This window comes from Trachypithecus francoisi, unplaced genomic scaffold (assembly GCF_009764315.1).
Source record: "Trachypithecus francoisi isolate TF-2019V2 unplaced genomic scaffold, Tfra_2.0 Lachesis_group5, whole genome shotgun sequence".
NCBI classification, from domain to species: Eukaryota; Metazoa; Chordata; class Mammalia; order Primates; family Cercopithecidae; genus Trachypithecus; species Trachypithecus francoisi.
In genome coordinates this window covers 103803371-103828828 of record NW_022681470.1, presented here as the reverse complement: position 1 = coordinate 103828828, position 25458 = coordinate 103803371, and the positions used below count along the sequence as shown (strand labels likewise).

The 25458-nt window shown below is 37.7% G+C and overlaps 1 protein-coding gene across 6 annotated transcripts in view; it reads right to left on the bottom strand.

The window, feature by feature from the left end:
• Window positions 1–25458, bottom strand: part of SPAG17 (sperm associated antigen 17) — a 238312-nt gene that overhangs the window by 118747 nt on the left and 94107 nt on the right. For 5 of the 6 annotated variants that reach the window (XR_004433674.1, XR_004433673.1, XM_033196418.1 and 2 more), the window contains exons 9-17: window positions 24837–24909; window positions 24513–24625; window positions 19517–19654; window positions 19317–19430; window positions 18569–18719; window positions 14096–14323; window positions 13782–14000; window positions 7150–7211; window positions 6463–6576 (exon numbers count right to left, since the gene is read on the bottom strand). Coding sequence is in view for 4 of the 6 variants with exons in the window: in XM_033196418.1 (XP_033052309.1) it covers window positions 6463–6576; window positions 7150–7211; window positions 13782–14000; window positions 14096–14323; window positions 18569–18719; window positions 19317–19430; window positions 19517–19654; window positions 24513–24625; window positions 24837–24909 (1212 nt within the window). In the remaining 2 variants the exon portion in view is untranslated. The remainder of the gene's footprint in view (window positions 1–6462; window positions 6577–7149; window positions 7212–13781; window positions 14001–14095; window positions 14324–18568; window positions 18720–19316; window positions 19431–19516; window positions 19655–24512; window positions 24626–24836; window positions 24910–25458) is intronic. The other variant, XM_033196421.1, reaches the window with a different exon arrangement.

The following is a 25458-nucleotide window of genomic DNA, read 5'->3' as shown; positions in this document are numbered from 1 at the left end:
TAAGAGGAGGCAGCAGAGAACATGTTCTCCCTCCCTCTTTCTCTTCTCCATCCCCGCTCCTTCTTACTCTCTGCCATGTGAGGACATAATGCAAAGCCACAAGCCAGGAAGGGAGCCCTCAACATAACCCAACTATGCCAGCACCCAGACCTCAGATTTGCAGCCTCCAAAACTGTGAGAAAATTTCTGTTGTTCACGCCACTCAGGCATGGCATTTTGGCATGGCAGCCCAAGCGAACTAAAACAGTAGGTGTAATTATTTTTCCCATATCAAAATTAGAATTCTCATTTTTTCAGTATAAATTGGGGCTAAGAGAGAATAAGGGACTTGTCTAAGAACACTGTGTGTTATGGTGCCAAGGCTCATCCCCGTTTTCCAATTCTAAATTTTGCCATTTTGCATTCTCTCCGCTATACCATGCTGTGTTAGATGAAGTGAAGTGAGTGGTCTTTCTGACACATACCATTTCTACCTGCCTTCCAACTCTGGCCCTTTCTAAAAATACCATCCTCAGCATGCACTGCAGTGGCAGCCACCAATAGAGAGGCACAGTGGGCAGCTGCTTATCCTGTTTCCTTTGCCAATCAACAATAAGGAAACTGTCGATAGGGAAAACAAATTAGATAGCTGTGAGCTTTTGTTTTCGTTTTCAGTATCAATTTGCTGAGGCAGCTTTTGGTTTCCTATTGTTTGCATGATCTGAAGGCATGGAATAATATGTTAGAAAAGGGCTGCTTTAATTTTGCTTTCAATTCTACACTGGTAGCATAATCAAAACAATATATTTGCTTCCCCAATTTAGTCCCCTGAATGAGTATCTTTATGGAGTGGCACTTTTACATCTGTTCTCTCAGAGCCAACATAAGAAACATACACATGGTGAATATCTTTGCACTTTAAAATATTGCTATGTAGGGTATCATCTAGTACTTATTGATGTTTTTTTGAAAAGCAAATTCTGCTCAGACTATAAACCCAAAAAACCATTGCATTTATGATGAATATATATCCTTCCTTCTTTTAGATAGTAAGAGCTTTGAAATCTTTCAGTTTTCATATTTGCTTTGGGGTGCTAAAAATATAGCACTAAGTTTCTCAGAACTATAGCTGCTCTCAATCAATATGTAAAGTTTTCATATCCTATTTTCTCCTTTTTTACTAATTTGTGCTTGTCTTTTATTCTGTATTAATATTATTGGTTACATTAGTTATTTAGTTAAGTTTTTCATTAAAAATGAGTACCTATTGTGTGGCAGGCACTGTGCAGGTACGAGGAAAACAAAAATAAACAAAATAGATAAGATTTTCCTCTAAAATATGATTAAGATCTTTTTTGTTGTTAATTAGAGATGGGGCCTTGCTATGTGGCATAGGCTGGCCCCTAAAGCCTAGCCTCAAGTGATCCTCCTGTCTCAGCCTCCTGAACAGTTGGGACTACAGACCTGTGGCTTTATAAATTATTTTGAAAGAGGTGTGTCCAAAAAGATGAAATTAATGGAATATCTTATACATGGAGAATGGATTAGAGCAGGGCAAGAGTGGAAGCAGGTAATCAGGAGGATATTGTGGTGGAATGAGAGGGCGGCAGTCATATAAAAGTAGGCCAGGCGCAGTGGCTCACGCCTGTAATCCCAGTACTTTGAGAGGCCAAGGAGGGTGAATCACGGGATCAGGAGATTGAGACCAATCTCACCAACATGGTGAAATCCTGTCTCTACTAAAAATACAAAAATTAGCCGGACGTGGTGGCGCGTGCCTGTAGTCCCAGCTACTCAGGAGGCTGAGGCAGGAGAATCGCTAGAACCCGGGAGGCGGAGGTTGCAGTGAGCTGAGATCACACCACTGCACTCCAGCCTGAGCGGCAGAGCGAGACTGTCTCAAAAAAAAAAAAAAAAAAAAAAAAAAAGTAGTGGTAGCTGTGTTGCAGAAGAGCTTGAAGATATATTTGGAGGTGTACCCCTTAAACATTGATAATGGATTAGGTATCAGGGACAAAGGAAAGGTTGGAACAAAGGATGATTCTGGCTTTTTGTTTGAGCACTTGAATGATGGTGACCTTTTCTGAGATGGACAAGGGAAGAAATGCTTAGGTGGGAAAAATATGAGTGTCATGTGGCATACTAAATTTGAGATGGATACTAAATTTGATCAGAAATTCAGGTAGAATTTTGAGTAAGGTATAATAATGTGAATCTCTAGAGGGAGGTAATTTAGAAGACAAAAACTTAGGCATCTGTCAGCATTAGATAGTATATAACAGATGAGATCATCAAAGGAAGGTGTTTACAGAGGCGAGAAGATGCTCTAGGGCTTCCTGGAGGCTCCAGAGCCTTGAGGCACTTCCATATTAGATGCTGGGTAAAGGAGGAGAAGTCAGCAAAATTCCAAATACAACGCTGAGGAAACCAAGAGTGCAGAGTGTTTCATGGGGGAAGTGATAAGCTCTGCAATGCTGTTAAAAGGTCAGGGAAGATGAAGAAAGATAAGTGTCTATTAGATTTAGCAAAACAAAGATTATTGATTACCTTCAAAAGTGCAGCTTCATCGAGCGGTAAGGACAGAGAAAAACTGAAATAGAATAAAGTCTGAAATAAACTTTCAGTTACAGAGAGAAGATAGAGCATTTGCACTCCCTAACACTCATTAAAAGAACAGTAAAATTTTCTTTGTTTTTTTAATGTCATAAAGTTGAAGGCCAACTTCAACTTGTTGAAGGAGAGGAGACAAAGGCACCAGAATTTTAGAATCTGGAAAGCAAAAGGATAAGGGCTAACTGACTTAGCAGAATGCAGAAAGCCAAGTCTTGAGATTAATTTTAGGAGAGACCAAAGGCAACCCCATTTGTGTGCAGAAATATAGAAAGTCTCAGGATATGGAAATACCAGTCAACTCTGCAAACGGGGTGAAAGTGGCACTGAAAATAGGAAGATTAGTTTAAAGTCTTTTTAAGAAGCCGTTAGGCCCCTGGATCCCATTAAAATTCTGAGCAACTGGGCTATTGCCTACCTCCCACTCCAGCAGAGGGGAAGAGGGTAACTACAGATGCTAGACCAGTGGGTTCTAAGAACAGTGGAACCAAGACACACTGACAGAGAATTACATGCCAGAAAAAAAGGGAATTGTGAAAAAGCCTAAATCAGCACTGCTCAATAGAAATGTAAAGTGAGCCACAAATGTGAGCCACATGTGCGATTCTAAATTTTAGAGTAGCCACATTTTAAAAAGTAAAAAGAAACAAGTCAAATGAATGTTAATGATATATTTTATTTAATCTGACAGATAAAATTATAATTTCAACATATAAACAGTGCAAAAGTAATTAATGCCACCTTTTTAAAGTCTTGGAAATTGAGTGTGTATAGCACTTATATAGTGTACAGCACAATTATTGCACATCTCGTTTTGGACTAGATTCATTTCAAGTACTCAGATGTTACATGTGACTAGTGGCTACCACATTGGATAATGCAGATCTAGATATTAAATGTCAGAAGCTTAATACCCTTCCCCCATTACCTAGCTTTCAAAACACTGACAGGAAGGCTTATGTCTTTCAGACAGAAAATTAGACTTTTTCTTTTTCATGGAGAATTTAAATGGCCCAAGAAAACAGACCTAACATACCAACAATGGTGAGTCTCCTACGGAAATCTCCCAGCCAAATCACCCAACAATGAACTCAGTTATTGACAGCTTCCCACCCCACCTCATATAGTACTTCCTATCATATTTTTATTGTTTCATTATTAATATGAGCAAAGAGGACAATATTATATATTACCCTCTAACATGAAAAATGAAGACCAAACAAAAAAGACAAAAAAAAGAAAAGAAACTTGGAGGAAAAAGAGAGAATTCAGGGAGAAGACAACTTCAGAGGATTTTAATATCCTCATAGAGATAAGAGAATGTATTATATCAGAAATGCAATGGCTCACACCTGTAATGCCGGCACTTTGGGAGGCCAAGGTGGGTGGATCACCTGAGGTCAGGAGTTCAAGACCAGCCTGGCCAACATGGTGAAACCCCGTCTCTACTAAAAATACAAAAATCAGCCAGATGTGGTGGCAAGTGCCTATAATCCCAGCTACTTGGAAGGTTGAGACAGGAGAAGCACTTGAACCCGGAAGGTGGAGGTTGCACTGAGCCAAGATTGTGCCACTCCAGGCTGGGCGACAGAGCAAGACATCATCTCAAAAAAAAAAAAAAAGAAGTGAAATGATCCTTTAAAAAGGTAATTTGGAATTATAACTTTAGGAATTAGAATGATAATAACTAATAGCAGGAATAAAAGGCTCAATATAAGAACTGAATGGAAATTGAGCAAAGCCAAAAGACAAATTGATGGAAACTAAAAGAAAAAAGACAGGGAAATTGCGAGTTCAGTCTAGGAGGTCCAACACCAGAGTAATAAGATTTCCAGAAAAAAACGGACAGAGAAAATGGAGAGGAGAGATTATTGAAGAAATGATTATAGAAAATTTCCCAAAATATAAATACAGGAATTTCTGGATTGCACTGGCTTGCCAGAACAATACATAGAAACAGAACCACACTAAGGCATATCAATAGGAAATCAAGAGCATTGGAACAAAGAGAAGATCTTAAAATCTTCCAGAGAGAGGATCAAAACACATTCAAACAAGTGATTAGGAATCAGAATTGTATTTATTTATTTATTTTTCTAAGGACAATCTGGGAAGTCAGAACACTGTCAAAGAATGTCTTTAAAGTCTTGAGAAAAAATGCTTTTTAATTTAGCATTTACTATAAAGCCTGCCAGTCAATATAAAGATAGAATGAAGCTGTTTTTAAATATTGAATGCCTCAAGAATTTACATCCTGTCTATCTTAATTAAGGAAACTGCTGGAAGAGATGATCCTCTACAAAAAAAAAAAAGTGTAACTGGAGAGGGAACACATGGGATGAAGGAAACAGGCATCTAACTGGAAAGGAAGGGAATGGGTGTGGCCCAGATGATGGTAAACGGAGGCCCAGGACCACAGCTATGCAGCAAGTTTAGGGAATATGGGAGAGATATCACTAATACAATAAAACTGTTAGAATATCTAGAGTTAGAATAACAGAATATCTGTTATGTTTGAATGTATTGAGAGACTTACTCAGTAGTAGAGAATTTGGGGATAAGTTAATAATAAATACATAGTAAACGAAACAAATAGAAAAAGAGGCAATTATTAACTGCAGAGAAAATAAAAATGGTACCGATAAAGGAAATATAATTACAGAATACTACAAAGTTCAGCTGTGAATAGCACTTACATAACTGAAATAGAGTTTTGAATACTGATCTAACCAAAAATTATGATATTGTTAACAGTATCAGAGAAAGGATAAGTGCTAATATGAATGTGGGGGTGGGTGAGCCTGTACCTGTACATGCACATATGTGTTGGATGGGGGTGGGCAAAGCTGTGTTCTCAAGAAGGAATCAATTGATAACGATGTCACAAAACTAAAACTAAACAAAATATACTTGCTATTTAGAGATCACTGAGTAAAGTAACAAAAGCAAGGGGTAAATGTGCTGAAGATTTTTGCCTCTGAGAGTTGAGACTTGGTAGAGTGGGGTGGGTATGGGGGAAGGAGGCTGTTTCTCATAATAAGACTTTGTAGAACTTTCTGGCTTAAAAAACATGTGGTAAAACTTTGACAAAAATAAAAATCAAATTAAAAAGACAAAACCAAAAGAGGAAAGGTTTTTGTGTAAAAGCTAAAAACAGCAAAAGGATTTAGGTTTGGGATTACTTGTTATTTTGCAGAGTGGTTAAGAATATAAGTTCCAGGTCCAGATTTCCTGGATTTATATCTTGCTTCTCACTTAGCTGCCATGTTACCTTGGACAAAAGTCACTACTGGTCAAGGTGCCTCAGTTTCTTACTGCTTACATAGTTCCTACGTCATAGGGTTATTGTGAGAGTTAACTGTGCTAATAATACATATTAATCAGTGCCTGGCACATGGTAAGTGCTCAATGAATGTTAGCTATCACAGATTCCATTGAACTGTTAATCAAAACAGAAAATACTGTGAAATGTAGTGAAACTGAGTAGAATGGATAAACAATATGGAAAAAAACAGGGTTTTTCCCAATAAAGCCTTACTTTTTTTTAAGAAAATATATTCAGCAGCAAAAAAAGTGTATATATATGTGTGTGTGTGTATATATTATAAATATATATGCAGCAGTCTTGTATATTTCTTTTCTTAAAATATTTTATAAAAGCATTCTTTCGTAAAGTGTATTTTAAACTATTTTAGAGAGTCCCTGGGAATGCATAGCTCAAGCTGGGAGTAAATTTATTTTATAGCTGAAGTAAAGGAGAATATTGATCTGAACTAGATCTGAGAGAATGACCTGGAGGTGAACTGTTCTAAATCACAGCAGACTCTCCAGACCTATCTGACCGTCTCCTAGAGAATCACAGTCCATAAATACCTGAAGCAGTACTTTCGGTTTAAAATGTTCAGTAAAACTCCAGTCCATTAGACTGCGCTGCTGTGTTTTCTTTATGTCCTCTAAATCTGCTTCCACCATCATCTTCTTGGATTTCTAAAATATCATAGGAACACAATTTCAGCTTTAATTTGTTTAAGTCCAAATGGAGCCCTCTTGGGCTCTGTCAACTAACCAGCATGTACTCCATCTAATTGGGGAAATCTGCATATGTATAAATCCATATGGCAACATTTTAGGAGAGCTGCTGCCAAAAAGAGTATGACTTTGACTTTTTTTTTTTTATGGGCAACATAATCTAAATATTTTTATTGTTAGGTTATACTCTTCTGAGTCCTGTTAGCAATTACAGGCAGGTTTTCTGAACTCTCTTCAAGACAACGTTAGCTCTACATGGCTGTATGGTGAGCAGGTGTTTGTGAGGTTGCCAAGCCACACTGTCTAGAGAGGAGCATGGAGCTGGGAAGTTATGTGCAAGCCGCCTAGCAAAATTAACTCCTTTCTCTCCAGTTGGAGCTGCTCTGCGGATGTCCGAATAATTTCTCTTTTCTAACCTCAGTATTCTCCTTCAAAGTATCTTCTTTTTCGTTTTTCAGTGTTTCTCACTTCAAATCATGGTTTTGCTCAGATCATCCTGTCATCTACATTTTTAGAAAAACAATTCCTTACCTTTTCACGAGAATCAGCCTTTGTGACTGCATCATCTTTGATCTCATTGTTTGTGGTCTGCTCTGCAAATCAAAGACACCAACATCCAGTTGTATTCTGGCTTTGTTCTTGCCCTGCTGGTTAATGCTGTGCCTTTTTGTTGCCCATATGATCTATGTTTCTGTGCTGAAAAGGCAATGCCTGAAAGGCATGTTTTGTGCCTCCAGAAAGGTGTGTGCCCATAATTCTAAATCTGTGCCTACCTAGAAAAACTATACTAAGCTCTTTGAAAAGAACCTAGCTTCTTGTGTGATCTATCTTAACTCATACCAGATATTCTGCTTTCAGACTGCATAATTCACTTCTAACAATATATCTTTACCTTTAAAAGTTGTAAATATTTACTGATTAAATCAACTTCTTAGTACACATGATTTGTCTTCTTGTACTGGTGACTATCACAAAGCCTTTTTAAATTTCCGTGGATCTTGTGGATGACAGACTAGGGTGGGGGCAGGCCATGCGTGCAAAGAGGCACTGGCAGATAAATGCACTTCCTATTGGAAAATGATACGCTTTCACCATTCTGCAGAGCTTCCCTTCCATTCATTAATCATTTATTAATTTAAAAGTGATTTAATGAGCATCTGCTAATTTACACATGAAGCTTAACAAAAGTTAAATAAATAAATGAAGCGGTAGCTGGACTCCATGGACCAATACGAGTCATGCACACTACGGACCAATATGAGTCATGCACACTAGCTTTCCTTGTGACCACAGAGTACGCTTATATGATGACTGGGATGGTGATATCATCCTTGGCTATGAAGCAAACAGCCATGTGCATGAACAAGGAAGGAACACATTCATATGGTTGATTTTTGCATCACCAGAAGAAAGAGTTCCATGATAAATAAGTTTAGCATAGATCCATGAACATCTCACTATGAATGTCTTAGAATGTGAAATTTGCTCTTGTTATTGTGAATCTCTAATCGAGAAATGGATAATGTATATAACATTTTTTTGATCACAGAAAGAGTATGTGTGTGTAGGAGGTGGATTCTGTGGGAATATACTTTGATGCTGCTGAACAACTGAACAGCCCTGACTTCTTATCCCCCTTGGAATAAATGAAGATTACGTCTGACAAAGTTGTACAGGAAATGGCCCTGGCCTAACTCTTCAAGCACAACTCTTTGACTCTCCCTTGCTTATTCTACTGCAGATACACTGGCCTGCTTGCTGTGTCTTCAGGGTCTTGCATTTGCTTTCCCTCTGGCATGCTTTGGCCTTAGATGTTCACCTTTTTCAGACCCTGTCTTCATTCATATTGCTCGAGTATCACCTTCTCAAAGCCTTCTGCCTCATCCTCTGCTTTTTTTTTTTATTTTTATTTTTTATCATAGTATGTACCTATGCCTAATGCTACTTACTTGTTTATGGCCTGTCTCTCCACCTCATATGTAAATTCCTGGAGAATAGAAACTTCATCTTATTATTATTATTATTATTATTTTTACTGTACCCTAAGCACCCAGCACCTGGCAGGAACTCAGTAAATATTTCCTTTTGATTGAATGAGAGGAATCTACATCATATATCAAAGGTGGAAATGAACCTAAAGTCATATAGAGAAATTAGAAGTGTGGAAAAAAACCTACAACAAAGTCTTATTCTGTGGCAAGCATAAGACAACGTTTTATTATGCGGCAAAGAGTACCATAGTTGGGCTTCTAGAGGGAGAAGTTGATTGTGCCTATGAAGGACAGGTCAGTGTTGTTCTTTCTTTCAGGAGCACAGCTACTTACATTTTTGCTACTAGTTCCATCTTGCCTTTGCCTGGTGAAGGTGACAGCGTGAACGTTCCATTTTGATTTAGGGGAAAACCATACAGCCAATTCAGTTCAGCATTTATATAAATACATCCACTGAAGAGAAAACTCAAGCCAACTATAACTCTAAATAGACCATGATGTCCCATGTGTCCTTGAAGCAACTGATATGAAATCTGTGGATAAAAATTATTCTATTCTGTGGTCTGCCAGATTTCCGGGAGATTTGATATTCCCTCCTATTGGATCCAGCAGAAAAAGTCTCCAGTTTAGAAAATCTGTTCTAAAAATTATGCATCAGTTATTTTGTCAAAGGAAAGAACATTCTAAAAGTAATCTGAATTATTTATTTAATAGTAGAGTAAAAATCTTTTTTTTTCTTTTTCTGATTTTTGCTTTCAACCACATAATTCTTTGACAGTGTGATTCAGTAGTTTTTGACACATCTGGAAATGGATGCTTTCTCATCCCTTTGAAAAACAGCTTTCCTAATCTGTTTTACTTTAGAGATAACAAGATCCCTCTGCAAAGCAGTTACTTTATTAAAAAAACACCCAACAAGCATAAAGGGCACATCTAAACCTATAGACTCGCGGTTATCAACTCTCAGGTTTTTCATAAATATCCACTAGGCCCTGTCAAGTTCAAAAATAGTCTCAGATGGAAATCCAGTATTTGGTTAAGAAAAGCACAAATATTCAGCCCTTTATGTCCAGGAACAGGCTTTTATATGTATTTGATGCTAAAATGGTTGTGCAGGAAATACATGAATGATTTTTGCCTTGTTTAAAGGGAATTAAAGTTGGCGGCTTTGAAGTAAGCATGATTCAGAGTTAGGGAAAGAAACGTAAAATCAACAACATCAACAACAACAAAGTTCCATAGTCACAACAGCTACAATGCGACACCAAGCCCAGATGCCCTCCCGCTTTCAAATGGAATGGCTCCTGGAAGTAGGTCAAAATGCACCACAGAGAAACACGTATGGCCCTGAGATCCACCCTCCAGATTGCATGGCCTCTAGGATACACTGTCCACTATAGCATTTTCAACCCCTGAGAATTTAGGAAGTTACTATTAATATAATAATCTACTTTCTTCCAGAATCCAGCACACCAATTTATGTAGTTTGACCACCAGGTGGCAAAAGTTGCCTGAGGAAAACTATCCAGCTGCTTTAAAGAAAAAAAGTGAAACAAAACAAACACCTTGGGCCTTACACCTCTCCTGGCTTATTCTGATTCTATATTAACCCAGAGTGACTTCCCTGTCATTCATTTGTAGTCCCATAGGATACACTATTGCCATTAGAACTCAGGTTAACTTATTGGCTTACATTTTTTGAGAGGTAGGCTAATAGGTAATGGTACTTAGGACAAAGAAATAGGGAATCCACCCTGGTTAGAAGGAAGGAAAACCCAAAGGCAATAAAATCAGCATAAAAATCAGCATGAATGAGACTAGGAGCATGGCTAAATCATTAGCTGCATCACCAGAAATTTCTGGAACCCAGGAAGCTGCAAGACACAGTGGAGGAAGCACTGGTTTGAAGTTAGCACTCTGTTCAATCCTGACTTTCTACTTGTATGTAGTTGAACAAATTATTTAACCTTTCTAAGTCTTGGTTTCCTCATCTGTAGAACTGGGATAATAGCATCTTTGTCATAGGCTGATGTTTATGTAAGTATTAGTTAATGTACTTGAGATGTAGCAGAGCAATATTAAATAAACGTTATTTTCTTCCCTCTTCCATTCACCCCAATTGCCTCCTCTACCAATCCTATTCCATTGATTACTTCCTTTTCAACTCACCTCTAGATAAATGAAAAGGGTAAGATGACCATTAGTCATCTGGGCTTCTAGAGGGAGAAGTTGATTGTGCCCATGAAGGACAGGTCAGTGTTGTTCTTTCTTTCAGGAGCACAGCTACTTACATTTTTGCTACTAGTTCCATCTTGTCAATAATAACTTAACACTTACTCTCTCATGTTATCACTTTTTAAAATTTATTTTTTATTTTTTTATCCAATTTTGGCCCATAACCACTTATTTTTTAAATGCTTTTAAAATTATGAAATATAACACAAAAAGAAAAGTGCATGAAACACAAATGTTTAATACAAGGAATAATTATAACAGTAAAGTCTCAGCACTCCAGACATTTTATGTGTATCATTTAACAAGCACAGCCTCCTTATTAAACTTTCATATTAATTCTAATTTTTTTGTGTATTGCTTTGAGTTTTCTACATACACAGTATTTACAAATAATGATGGTTTTATTTCTTCCTTTTCAAACCTTATGCTTTTATCTAAAAGAGAAAAAGTCTTGCTTGTTGGCATACACCTCTGATGCAATATTGAATACAAGTGTTTATAGTGGACATTCTCCTGATCTTAAAGGGAATTATTTCAACTTTTCACCTTGATATATAAGGTTTGTCATAGTAATATAAAAAATAATGTTTATATGATTGAGGAATGTTTCTTCTCTTGCTAGTTTAATAAGATTTGTTTCATAAATTGCTACAGAATTATACATGCTGTTTCTGCTCTTTTGAGATGATTATATGACTTTTCTCACTAATGTGTTAATTGATAAGTTATATTGATTCTATAATATTTATATTTTCCTTCTGTTCATGTTATAAATGCAACCTGTTTGTGATATATTATTATCATTTAGTATATGTTAGATCAGTTTTCTCATGTTTCATTTAGAATTTTTGTATCTATATTTGTGAATCAGTTTAATTTAATGTAGTTTAACTTTCAGTTGTACCACTATCCTTGTCAGTATTCTTATAAAGTTTATGTTAACTTCATAAAATGAAGAGAGGAGATTATGCTACTTTTCTATTTCCTGGAATAATTTTTGTTAAGATTAGAATTATTTCTTTTTTAGCATTTGGTATCAGTTACCAATGAGATCATTCGGGCTAAGTGTGCCCTATTTGGGAAGATTTTTGATTACTGATATAATTAACTGGATATGAGACTACTCAGGCATTCTATTTCTTCCTGGGTCATTATTGGTAAATTATTCTTTTCCAGTAATAGCCCATTTTATTTTCATATTTAGTCAAAGTTGTTTATATTATCTTGCAATCTTTTAAATTTCTGTAGAATCTGAGGGAAGTCTCTGTTTCTTTATTCCTTATATAATTCTTATTCCTGATATAGTTTTATTCCTGATAGAGTTATTCATGGGTTCTTTTTTATGATTAACTTTATATAAAAGATTTATCAATATTGCTAGTCTATTCAAAGAACCAAGTTTTGCATTTTTTCTTCCTATGTTTCTATGTTTTCTATTTCATTGACGTAATTTTCATGTTTTCTATTTCCCTGAATTAATATTTTTGTTGTTTTCCTTCTCTTTTACTTTGATTTATTTTGTTTGTCTTTATCTAACTTGAGGTTGATGTTTAATTAATTAATCTTTAGCTGCTTTTAGAAAAAATTTAAAGCTATAAACTTCTTTTGGAGTATCTCTTGCATCAGCTGCTGCATTCCATAGTTTTGATACTCAGTTTTTTCATTATCATTTGGTTTGAAATATTTCCCAATTTCTATTGTAATTTTTTCTTTGACCTAGGTGTTAAATTTGGTGTTCTTTAATATGTCTGACCTAGGTGTTAAATTTAGGTGTTGTTTAATATGTTAAAATAAACATATAATCATTAAGATACTACGGCATAATGGAGGCCTTAATATAGGCATATACATAATTATAAAACTGAAAAAAGGACAACTAATGCCATAAAGAGAGTGTAGTTTTTTTTTTTTTTTAATTTTTCTTTATAGAGGTGAGGTCTTGCTATGTTACCCAGGCTGGTCTTGAACTCCTGGCCTCAAGCAGTCCTCCTGCCTTGGCCTCCCAAAGTGCTGGGTTTATAGGAGTGAGCCACAGCACTTCACCAGAAGTGTAGATTAATTATGACCATGGAAAGCTAAGAGAGGCATTTCCATATGGACACATCCAATAAGACTTCATGGAGGTGCCACTGAATCCTAATCATAGTCAAAAAGAGAACTCAAGGTGGAGGATATATTGTGAGGGAAAGGTACCACAGAGATTGAAAAGAGCAGGCTGCGCAGAGTAAATAGGCCTAATTCTGTTGGGCTAGAATACAGAATGTGTGAGCAACAGCAGAAAGATGGAAAAAGGTTTTAGGAAAAGTAATTTGATACTACTGGAGAAGTAGGCCAAGGAGTTGGGTTCTGTTTTGCAGATAGTAGGGAGCCTTTGAAAGTTGTAAGTAGAGAAACAAAATAGCTAGATTTTACACAGATTAATCTGACAGTGAAGTGTAAGGTAGCTCAGTATAAATTTAGCCCAACATCCTTCTATACTTTCACACCTCCTAATATATAGCACTGTTTATAATGCTAGTCTACAATGAGAGTAATGGCCTGAGCCATACATGTGAGAGGAGGGGAAATGATGTTCATTGAGCATTGATTTTGTACCAAGCTCTGTACTGGACATTTCATTCTGTTTTGCAGATGAATGTTTATAATTTTAGCACACAATCACAATAACTGTGTAACACTAATGATGAAAGTTGTAATGATGCTCACTGTGCTAAATTTACTAAGGTAAGTGTGGACTAAGAGGAATTAAGATATTTTTAAAAACAGGGTTGAAATAAAGAGAACTTATGGAATAACAATACTCAGTAAGAAAGTTTAATTAACCAAATAACTTAAATTCAAATAATGTATCTTGAACACTTTTTGATTTATGTGTACTATAATAGTGTCTTACACACACACACACACACACACACACACACACACTCTTTAACTTACCCAGAGACTCACGTTGGGGTTGAGTCTTCATGATGCTCTCCCGCTCTAACAGCTGTCTATTATTAGGGACTGAGAGTCCGGGATTATTCAAGTCAGAATGCTTCATATTGTTAGCATCACACTGACTAGGATCTGAAGGTTCGTGGTTGCTCTCATTATCTTGCACAGACATTGACAAATTCTGATCCAAAAATATTGTTCTGTCTTTGATTTTAATATCTATTCAGTGTAAGGAACATCCATAAGATACAATATGAGAAAAACTGACAATAATAAAATACAAGAATGCTTTCCATTCCCTCCATGAAGTGTACCTGCTTTCTGCTTGGCCTCTTGAGTGTTCATTTTCATGACATATTGCTGCCTTATCTGTTTAGCAAATCTGGCAGGGTTGTCCCATGGTATGTTAAACATTTCAGAATCTGACCCACACATCATCCCAGAAGGCTTTAGTTTCCCTTTTTCATCAACCTCAGAGAGCTTCAGGCTCTCAAAAGTAAACACCTTGAAGGCTCGTTCTACTTCATTCCAGTTCAAGACATCTGTAAGAAAGCAGAACCAGTGCTGCTGGAAATGTTCTTATTAGCACATGGTACAGGGTTGACAGAGGGACAACCAGGGAGTTTGTCTACCAGAAAGACAAGGGAGTCACGCCACAATGGCTGTTGAGCTGATTTTAAACATTGGCTCCCCAGCCTGCAGCAAATAGCAAAGGTACCTGAGGATAAGCAAACAACAGAGTAAAAATACAATTTAGCAAATTATAATGCTCCCAAACTGCTTCATAGTTTAATCAAGATTAGCTGTCCAGATTCATTTGCATGGACTTTCCAGGGTACCATATTGGTTGAATATGCTTACACAACTTATTATTTTTGAGTGAAAGCACCCTTTTCTCCTGTTGTAATTTAAAGCAGAGAAATTATTTACTTTTGCCTAATACAGGCTGTTATATTGACTGAGTTTTTCTGTTCATTTGGGCTCAGGAAAGGCTTCCAAACGGCTGCAGTATTTTCCATAATTGCACTTCAAAGTTTATCAGCTTTCACCAGACTTTGTAATTGTGTATTTGCCTTTTTACAGCATTTATTCACTTGCTCACTCTTTCATTGGTTATTATTTTCTATGTATTAGGCTTTGTCATAGATGCCTGGGATTTGAAAGAATCAAGATTTGGTTCTTACACTTTAGAAGTTCCAAGGTAGAGGAAGGAGAAGTAGAATTAACGAATAAACATGGAATCCAATCAGAAAAAAATGAAATGATGTGGATCAATAATTCAGAAGTAACCTCCATTTTCTCTCCAGCAAAGATAAGAAAAGCAGCAGGTCCTTTGGGAAAAAACAGGGAGATTCAGAAGAGAGACAAGGAAGAGGTAAAATAGTTACAGAATGAAGCAGAGTTTGCTCATTTGCTCACTTCTCAAATTTTTTTTGAGCCCCTATTAGGCATCATAACTATAATAAAAGCTGGGAACACAGTAGTGAACAAAATAGTGAGCCCCCCTGCTCTCATGGAATATCTATTCTAGGGGTTGGGAAGAGATAAATGTAAAAGATAAAAGAGAGGACAAAAAGAATAAAGCCAGCTTAGGGGACAAAAAGTGATAATAGTCAAGGAGTGGCTTGTAGTTTATATAAAGCAGTCATGGAAAAATCCTCTGAACAATTAAGCAAAAACGTGAAGGAAGTAGGGGAGCAAGCTGTACGGCTATGTGGGGGAAAGTGACTGAGGAAGGGCAAACAGCAAGAGCAACGATCCCGAGGCAGGGGTGTGAATGACACGTTCAAGGAATCACAGCGAGGCCAGAGTAGATGCAGGAAAATGGATCATGACAGCTTGACAAGTGATGGCTCAAAAAGTAGGTGGCAGAGAGTTTAGATTCTTATTGTTGTTTTTGGTTTTGTTTTGTTTTTTGAGACAGGTTCACCCAGGCTGGAGTGCAGGTGATTCTCCCACCTCAGCTTCCCAAGTAGTTGGGCCTGCACATCCAGCTAATTTTTGTATTTTTTGTAGAGATGGGTTTTGCCAAGTCAGCCAGGCTGGTCTCAAACTCCTGGGCTCAAGCGATCCACCCACCTTGGCTTCCCCTCCCTGAGTGCTGAAATTACAGTCATGAGCCAGGCACCTGGCCCAGTTTAGGATTTATTCTGAGCAAAGTGGGTGACTGCTGCAGAGTTTTCAGTTACAAAGGCACATCCAACCATCATTTTAGAGGGGCTATTCAGATGGTTGTGTGGAGAAAAGACTGTTGGTAAAACATTGAAAGCCTGTAGACCAGCTGGAAAAGCTATTGGAATAATCCAAGTGAGGGGTGGTGGGGGACTGGGATGGTATGGTAGTGAGTAAGGATTGATTGCAGAGTGTGAGAAAACAGAGACAGCGACTGGGTGCCGTGGCTTACTCCTGTAATCCCAGCACTTTGGGAAGCCGACATGGGTGGATTACGAGGTCAGGAGTTTGAGACCGGCCTGACCAACATGGTGAAAGCCCATCTCTACTAAAAATACAAAAATTAGCTGGGCGTGGTGGTGTGCACCTGTAATCTCAGCTACTTAGGAGGCTGAGGCAGGAGAATCGTTTGAATCCAGGAGGCGGAGGTTGTAATGAACTAAGATCACGCCACTGCACTCCAGCCTGGCGACAGAGTGAGACTCTGTCTCAAAAACAAAAACAAAAACAGAGATAGCAGGAATGACTCCAAGGTTTTTGACAGAAAGTAGTTGCCATTCGTTGAAATAAGGGAGATGGTGAAGGGACAATTTTAGGGATGAGGAATTAAGAGCTTGGTTTTGGACCTGTTAAGTATGATGTGGCAAAAGGGAAAAGAGGAGGAGGGGAGGTACACCAAGGGTCTAGGATGGGGCATGTAAGCAGCATATGTTTGAGGTTTCAATGGTGGCAGCAGGAACTAAAATCCTGTGCCGTATGGAGAGCTGAGCTCTCCATTCATTAAGAATGGAATCACATCTTAAGCCAGAAGGAGAAGGGGAGGGTGGCAGGACACAGAAAAAGGACAGAAGTTTCTGAGAACCCCCTACTCAGGAAGGAGGTAGTTATGTACACAACAGAAATGACAAACCAGGCCCTCGAGGCTGTACCCCGCATGTCCATGAGTCAATGGCAGGACTCAGAAGTTCCTGGCTTTTTCTATTACTAAGCCTACTTAAAAGTGAAAAAAGAAATCAAGATAAAAATACTTTTTAGTTTGGTTAGGCTTACAAGTGAAATGGTAAGGAAGAATATGCACATGCTCTTTTCTTTTCAAGGTTAAATGCTTCCTTGTCAAGTAAAGATGTCTGTGGAAGTTAATGTCCTTTCTTATAAGTAGTAGCTGCATATTCCCTCAAGCGGGAATGAGAATTTGAGAAATGACTGCCTATTTCACAAAATCCCAGTGAACTCAGATGAGATGTGATTCTAGATATTATATCTTAATTACCCCTCTTTCCACTGTCTTCAAAGAGCATAAAATGGCTCTTCTTGCTGTGAGAAGCTGTTAGCTTGAGTCAACTTCTGTTCAGCAACACGCTCTCTCTTGACAGTGGGCTCTCTATTCATCTCTGTATCCCTAGGTACAGAGCAGGTGCTTAAAATTGCAGACTGCACCATCAGACCTCTGCAGTGGCTTTCTTCCTGTCTCCTGCTCAGTAAGGTAAGGAAATTGTGTTCTACTGGGTATCCAGAGACCAGAATGTTTTCTTGTTTTTTTCCACCATTGTCATAATCCTAAAACAAATAATTTATTCCTGCTAGGATCTCAGCTTTCTTATCTGAAAATAGATTTTGACTAGATTAATTTCAAGGTTTCTTTCAGTTAGGAAATTTTATGGTTCTATGATTCATCTTTCTAGATATAAATTTAATTTGTGGTTATAAATAGTGTGTTCAGAATTTTCTCTCAAGAAAGGATCAAATATGAGCTTTCAGTAGCACAGGTTACAAGATATCTACATCTGCCTCCCAGGTCACACTCTTTTTTATTTCCTTCCTGTCCTCATGTGCAGAGATGGTCCACGGTAGTGCTCACATTAGTTTTGCCCCAGTGAACATTCCTGCCAAATTCAGATTATCTAGATCCTCTTCTTTTTCTTTTCTTCTCTAATTAAAAAAAGAAAGAACCGTGAAGGGACAAAATGGGAAGAGACAGAAGAAAAATTCTTCTAGAACCTGTGTTTTATTGATTGTGGGTGGTTGCAGCAACAGGATATAAGATGAAAATTCAAAGACAGGTATCTCTGAATTGGGGCAAAGTTGCATGGTCCAGGTTGCTCTTCTCTCTTTCCAGATAATGTCTCTGCAATGTTACTGTAATTTTTACATGATTTGCAATGATGATAAAAGAGTGCAGTGGTCAGGCAGAAGTCAGAAGGGCAGCATTGTCCTGGAAATTATATGCGTGCATGCGCGTTCACGCACACACACCCCTTTACTTCTCTGTAAGTAGGATGGGATTACCACATCATCTCCAATGATGTCAGTGGGAGTATTTGGGACAGAGATGGGGGAAAACAAGGAAAAAAAAGAATTATTGTGGCTAAGAAAACACAGTGGGAAAAAAAAAACCCAGTGTATTAAATTGAAGAGTGTTATGCATTATAGCTATGATGACACTGCTAATGATATTATTCAAACAAGACAGTTGTAGTCAATCAAAATACCCACCTTAGCCTCTGAAAGGTCTTTCAATAATGAAAATACTTTTTGTAAATAAGGGTGTAATTTTAAGAGGCATATATGCCCATTAATTAAACTGAGTTGAAGCTAAGACAAAACAATGGACTTACCACTCGTACAAAAGTGCATAAGCTCATGAATCATAGCTAGACGTTTAGTGTTGTTCCATGGTGGGGGTAGAGGGAATTGAAGGAATTCCCACAGTGGCAACTTGGACTGCATCTCCTGCTCAATTTGAACTGGATCAAAATTCTTTTGGTCCTGATGAAAAAGAGCAACATGACAGAAGACATTAAAGTAAGCTGTCAAGTGCCTTATGCATATGGAAAAGGCTAAACATGATACCTTCACTCTCATTATTTGGGAACAGAGGAAATCAATGGTAATTGGGAAAGACAAACTTTTGGGATTTTGCTGAAGGTCAAAAAGCTAGTTCCTATGTTGCCAGGAGTTCCTGGTGCACAAAAAGGACTGATTCTTCATTCACAGTGACAAACTGCCAAAGTCTCATATATATTCATCTCTCTCTTTTGAGATCCTTTTCTGGCTTCTACTAGTTTTTCATAGCAGCAGATATTTAAAGCAAATAATCATAAGGTTTTAATGCACATTTAGTGGTGGTAACAATTAATTGAATTGTTAATTAAACCTCAATAATCAGACAAATTTCCTAGGCTGACATCATTTTTCCCTGTATCCAGGTTCATTTTCCAGGTCCTACTTTGTACGCAAGTATCTATTTTGTACATTACATTTTAATTAGTGTTGATGAAGTTATCTAATTAGCTTCTTTCAATTGAATAGTTACACACACACTTTCCCACATCAGTTTTCTTTGGCTAACCCGATTATCATTACCTTCAGTGTGTACTTCTTGTGGGCGTGTGCATCATGATAGTTCAGTAGGAGGGGGCCTTTGGGCACTGCTTTGCTTTCACTTTCTTCTTCAGATAAAAATATTTCCTGAAGATTCTATGCAAATTGAAATAATATTGATTTAAAGAGAGAATCTACGCTTTTCCAAAGCATGAAGACTCTGCTATCTCAGACTATCTGACCTTTTTCTCCCTCTCTGAGAGACAGAGTGAGGGCAGAAGGGACACAATATGAGCTGCGATTCTGTGGTCTAGCCCGTCTGCTCTGGGGGATGGCTCCCGCAGACTGGGTGGGACAAGATCTTCTTCAGTTGCCACAACCTGTTGAAATCAACAATGAGAGGAATTGGTATAAGGGTCCCCTCTTTAGTGATACTTGCTGCTCATTGCTTCATTCCCATTGCTTAGTAAGAACCAGTCCATTTCTACGACCCAAGTACCACTGCTGACACAAAATGGCAGGAAATTATCAGTGACCACCAAATAAAAGGAAAAATGTTTGCAATCCATGCATTAAGGTAGGTACAAATTTAATATTTGTATTAAAATAGATAACATAAAAATGGTAAACAATAAACTTTTGATGAAAATATTTCATGAAGATTCTATTCAAATAGAATAATATACTTTTTCTTAATATTTACTCTTTATGTTAAAGCAGTGGGAAGAGTGCTCATACAACTTTGGATTCATTCAATATTTACTGAATGTCTACCACAAGCCACGTACTACATAACACATCTTCGCATGTGATCATTTAAGCCTCATAGCAATCTTGTGGGGGCAGATATTATTTTCCATTGTAGAGAGGAGAAAACTAGGGTGATTGGCCAAAGCTCAAGGATATTGACTGGGAGAAACTGGGGTTCAGGCCAGATCCTCATTCTTTCTTCAAAAATAGAAAAATTATTAGATTATGAAATCAGCAAATGGAATAGTGTCTCCTTTATGTGGGGAAAGTGAGGTCTAGAAAGATTAAGTGCCGGCCGGGTGCGGTGGCTCAAGCCTGTAATCCCAGCACTTTGGGAGGCCGAGACGGGCGGATCACGAGGTCAGGAGATCGAGACCGTCCTGGCTAACACAGTGAAACCCCGTCTCTACTAAAAATCAAAAAACTAGCCGGGCGAGGTGGCGGGCGCCTGTAGTCCCAGCTACTCTGGAGGCCGAGGCAGCAGAATGGCCTAAACCCGGGAGGCGGAGCTTGCAGTGAGCTGAGATCCGGCCACTGCACCCCAGCCTGGGCAACAGAGCGAGACTCTGTCTCAAAAAAAGATTAAGTGCCTTGTTCAATTTTACATGGTAAACAAGCAAAAGAGGTTGAAACATTATCAAGTTAGGCACCTGATTTACAGATTTTCCCTTTACCCTATATCCTATAATCATCCTCTATGATTTCATATCCCTCTACAAGTTTCCTCAGCCTTGGCATTAATGACATTTTGGCCTAGATAATTACTTGTTGTAGGGGGCTGTCTTGTGCACTATAGGATGTTTAGCAATGTCCCTGGTGTCTACCCATTTTATGCAAGTAGCACCCTTCCAGATGTGACAACCAAAAATATCTCCAGACATAGCCAAATGTCCTCTGGGAACAAAATCACCTCCTGTTGAGAACTACTGCTCTAGAATAACAAAATTGCATCCTATTCTTTACCTAGAAACACCCTGCTGTCAGAAGAGTCACTCACTGTTTCCACTTTCTATCCTCTGATCATTTCTTGGACCCACTTCAATCATAAAAGATGACTCAAAACTATTTCTTCTCTGAAATGTTCAATTCTAACATCCCATCCTGTAAAACGTCATCCCATCATTCCTATATTTCAGTTTTTTCATCCCTTTATTATTATTAAGCCTTAGTTCATTCAACATGGATCTACTGAGTGGCTTCTATTTGTGAGGTACTGAGCTCATTAACTGTCTCTTTTGGTACCTGGAACATAGTAGATGGTTAATAAATGTTGCTTTAAGTTTAGTAGAATAAAACAAGAAAGGCTAAGATAAATAAAATAATGATACTGCAAGCTCTATAGGGCTTTTGTACTTTTATGCATTTATTGATATAATAAAACTATTGGTATTCTAAAAACTTCATGGAGCAATTGTAGGTAAATATTAGTGTAGCTATCTACTTGGTTAGAAAACTAAAGCAGTCAAAAACCAGAAAAATGTATATGGGAGGTAATAGAGATGATAGAGTCTGAAAAGGACTTCAAAATAAACCTTTTATGTATTAACAGAAAAAAATGTGTCACATCCATGAACTAAAACAATAGGCAATTGTAAAAAAAATTAGAGAATTTACAAATTAAAAACATTACTGCCAAAACAAAACTTCAATAGCAGATTGGACTCCCTGAAGAAAGCATTAGTAGGAACGTATGCTGGAATTCCCAAAGGCATAAAATTGAAAGAAAACTTAAAAGACAAAGAGGGAAACCCTGAAGCTCCAACATCCATTCAGTAATAATTAAGGTAAATTGATAGTAAAAATGGTACTTGAAGATAGAAGACTTTCTCAGAATCTTCTCAATTTAACAAATATGTATTTAGTGTCTACTATGGGTTAGGTATGGTTATTGTGTGCCGAGCACACAGCAATGAACAAGACTACATTGTTACTGCTTGCGTGGAGTTTATATTCTAGTAGGAGGGTGGTGAAGGTAAGAAAAAATAGCTGATCAATATATTGCAAAAAGAAAAGCTGTTGATAAGAAAACAAGGCGATGTGGTAGAGTGTGCTGTGTGTTGTGTGGAGGAGAGGGTTCTTTAGATCAGGTGGTCAGAGAAGGCCTCTCTAAGGAATGACACTTCCACTGGAGACTCTCCAGAAAGAGAGAAAGCTTTCTAGGTAGAGAAGTTAGAGTAAAAGGTTAAGGTGGAATTAAGTAACATATCTGAGGAAAAACCAGAGGCCTATGTAGATGATGGTGTGTGTGTGTGTGTGGTGGCAGGCAGGAGGTGAAATGACAGGTACATCTCAGAACTCTATTTTTAGGACCTTTATGGGACAGTGTAAGGAATTTTTATTTCACACACAATGTGACTGGGAATCAGATTATAATTCCCTTACACCATAATGACAAGTTTGATAAAATCATACCTCGACATAGTCTTGTGTTATCAATTATAAAGAGAAAACCCTAACAACTGCTAGAAAGAAAAATAAAGATTATCTGCAAAGAAAAAAGTATCAGATTGACATCGGACTTCTTAGCAGCAACATTAAAAGACAACAATGCAGAAATCCCATCCAAGTACTTTTCTGTGCAGATTCACTAGGTTTTAAGTCATTTCTGCTACTTAGTATTTGAACAAAAAACGTTTTGTGCCTCAGTTTCCTTATCTGTAAGATGGGTGATATGGTTTGGCTCCGTGTCTCCACCTAAACCTCATCTCGAATTGTAATCCCCACGTGTCGAGGGAGGGAGGTGACGGGAGCATGGGGGTGGTTTCCCCCATGCTGTTCTTGTGATAATGATGGAATTCTCAGGGGACCTGATGGTTTTACAAGTGGTAGTTTTTTCCTGCTGCCTTGTGAAGAAGGTGCCTGCTTTGCCTTCCACTATGACTGTAAGGTTCCTGAGGTTTCTCCAGCCATGCAGAACTGTGAGTCAATTAAACCTCCTTTGTTTACACATTACCCAGTCTGGGGTAGTATCTTTATAGCAGCGTGAAAATGGACTAATACAATGGGGGATAAAAAGAGTTCCTGCTTCATAGGATTGTTTTGAGGATTACATGAGTTGACATATTGAAAGTATTTAGAACAGTTCCTGGTGCCTATAAGTGCTACGTATGTGCTACTAGTATGAATAACAAACTCTTTCAGATACACATAGAACATTCATGATGACCATGTTACATGAGGTCACACAGGAAGCCTCAGGAAATTTTAACTTGCTAACTTGCAGAACATGCCTACTGATCATAATGTAAAAAAAATTAGAAATCATCAGTAAATAATGAAAATCAAAATAATTCATGGGTTACACACGTAAATAAATTAAAAGATTTTAGAATTGAATACACTGAAAGCATCAGGATGCAGACAAAGAAACACTCGAAAAGAAATGTGTAGCCTTAAATAAAGCAAAAAGACTAAAAATAAATGAAGTAAGCTTTGAATTAAAATGAAATACAAAATAAATCCAAAGAAAGTAGAAAGATGGAAATGACAGAGATGAACCAGACATGGTGGTTCATGATTGTAATCCCAAGGCTTAGGTGGGAGGTTGGCTTGAGGCCACGAATTAAAGACCATATTGGGCAACATAGCAAAGCCTTGTCTCTACAAAAAAAAATTATTTTAAATGTGCTGGGCATGGTGGTGCATGCCTGTTGTTCTAGATACTCAGGAGGCTGAAGTGGGAGGAACACTGAGCCCATGAGTTTGAGATTGTGAACTGTGATTGTGCTACTGCACTCCAGCCTAGGGGACAGAGAGAGACCTTGTCTTAAAATAATTAAGTAAATAAAAAATATATAAATAAATAGATGAAATTAATGTAGAGATTAATAAAATAAAAAGTAAAAAGGTGTTGATCAATGAAACAAAATACTGGTTCTTTGAAAAGACCAATACAATAGCTATGCCCTTAACAACCATGATCAAGAAAAGGGAGGCACAAATAAATAACATCAGTCATAAGGAAAGGTACGCAACCAGATACAGAGGAAATTTTAGAACATATTTAAGTGAATTTAAATTTATTTAAGCACATTGTATCATATTTAACACTCCAGTAAAATATTTATTAAGACATACTCATTAAGAAAAAAGCTAACAACAAAAATTGGCCTCAGAAATACAAAAATCTAGTTAAATCTACAAGCATGAAAGAAATTTTAAAGATAAAGACTATTAACCACCCCACCCACTTGTCCATGTCCTCTTCCTCTTCCATTAAAATGACACCAGACACACAGTACTGAGGATATGTTCTACCAAAACTTCAGGGAATGTTACATAAATGGCTCCAGAGAATAGCAAAAGAAAAGAGAATTGAAGCTGAAGATCTAAGCAGACTTTAGTTTCATCTGAAATATTCTAATCTTTATAAAGGTGAATGCATTTAGGTATTATAATTTTAAAATAGTGTAAAAAAAAACAGAAGCCGGGAAAGATGAAATAATTTACTCAAGTATACAACCTGGGAAAATGCCTGAGTATCCCCACCTGTTCTAGCATGCAATGCAGTATCAGGGGCACAGAAATGAATTCCTCTGGAATCGGATTCAGCAAATCATTGTAGTATCTCATGTCTACTTCAGTTGTGATGACTGAAGTCACTGTAAAATATAGAAAAAAACATTGCCCAATTAAGATGTGTTCTCCATTATTTCCATCAACATTTCATTCATAATTTCAAACTATGACTATGCACTAATAAATGCAGGAGCTGTAGGTGAAGGGAGGCTGAAAGTAATATGGAGGGCAGTCATTATCTCTTAAAGTGCCAGCTCGTGGTGTTGATCCTTTAGCAGCCGATTTCATACATGCCTGGTGGTGGAGCTTGTGGTTCTTCATACTGTGTTTTCTTCTTTCCAGGAGCTGGTACAGCAGGTTGTGGAGCCTAGAAAAAGAATAATTAAAAAGAAACAACTGAGATACCCAGCTGAGAGATGCCCTCACCAAATGCTGGTATGATGAGATCCAACAGGATTCTGAGGTTGTATAATTATGTTCACACCACAAAATCATCTGCTAATATTAGAACCAAAGGAAAAGAGTTTTGCTTGATGAAGGAAAGAAGGTAATGGTATAGACATTATTCAGTCTTTCCCACCAGAACCCACTGAGCAATTGTGGAGAAAGTGATGGGGTGATGGGGCACTGAGCATCAAACAGGCTTTTTTTTTTTGCCCCTGGGTGACTCAGAGTTATCCCATTTTCCCTCTCCCAATTCTTCAGCAGTTCTCCATTGCCTACATGATATAAACCAGACTCTCAACTTAGCACCAAAGGAGATTCATAACCTGGCTCCTGCCTCTCCAGGTTTAGTTTCTGTCGTTCTTCACTTTGCACATGCAGCCTGGGATCACTGAACTACCCTGTACTCCTGGTTTGTGCCATAGTACTGCTTTTCTTTGACCTCCATATCTTTGTACATCTTTTCCCCTTT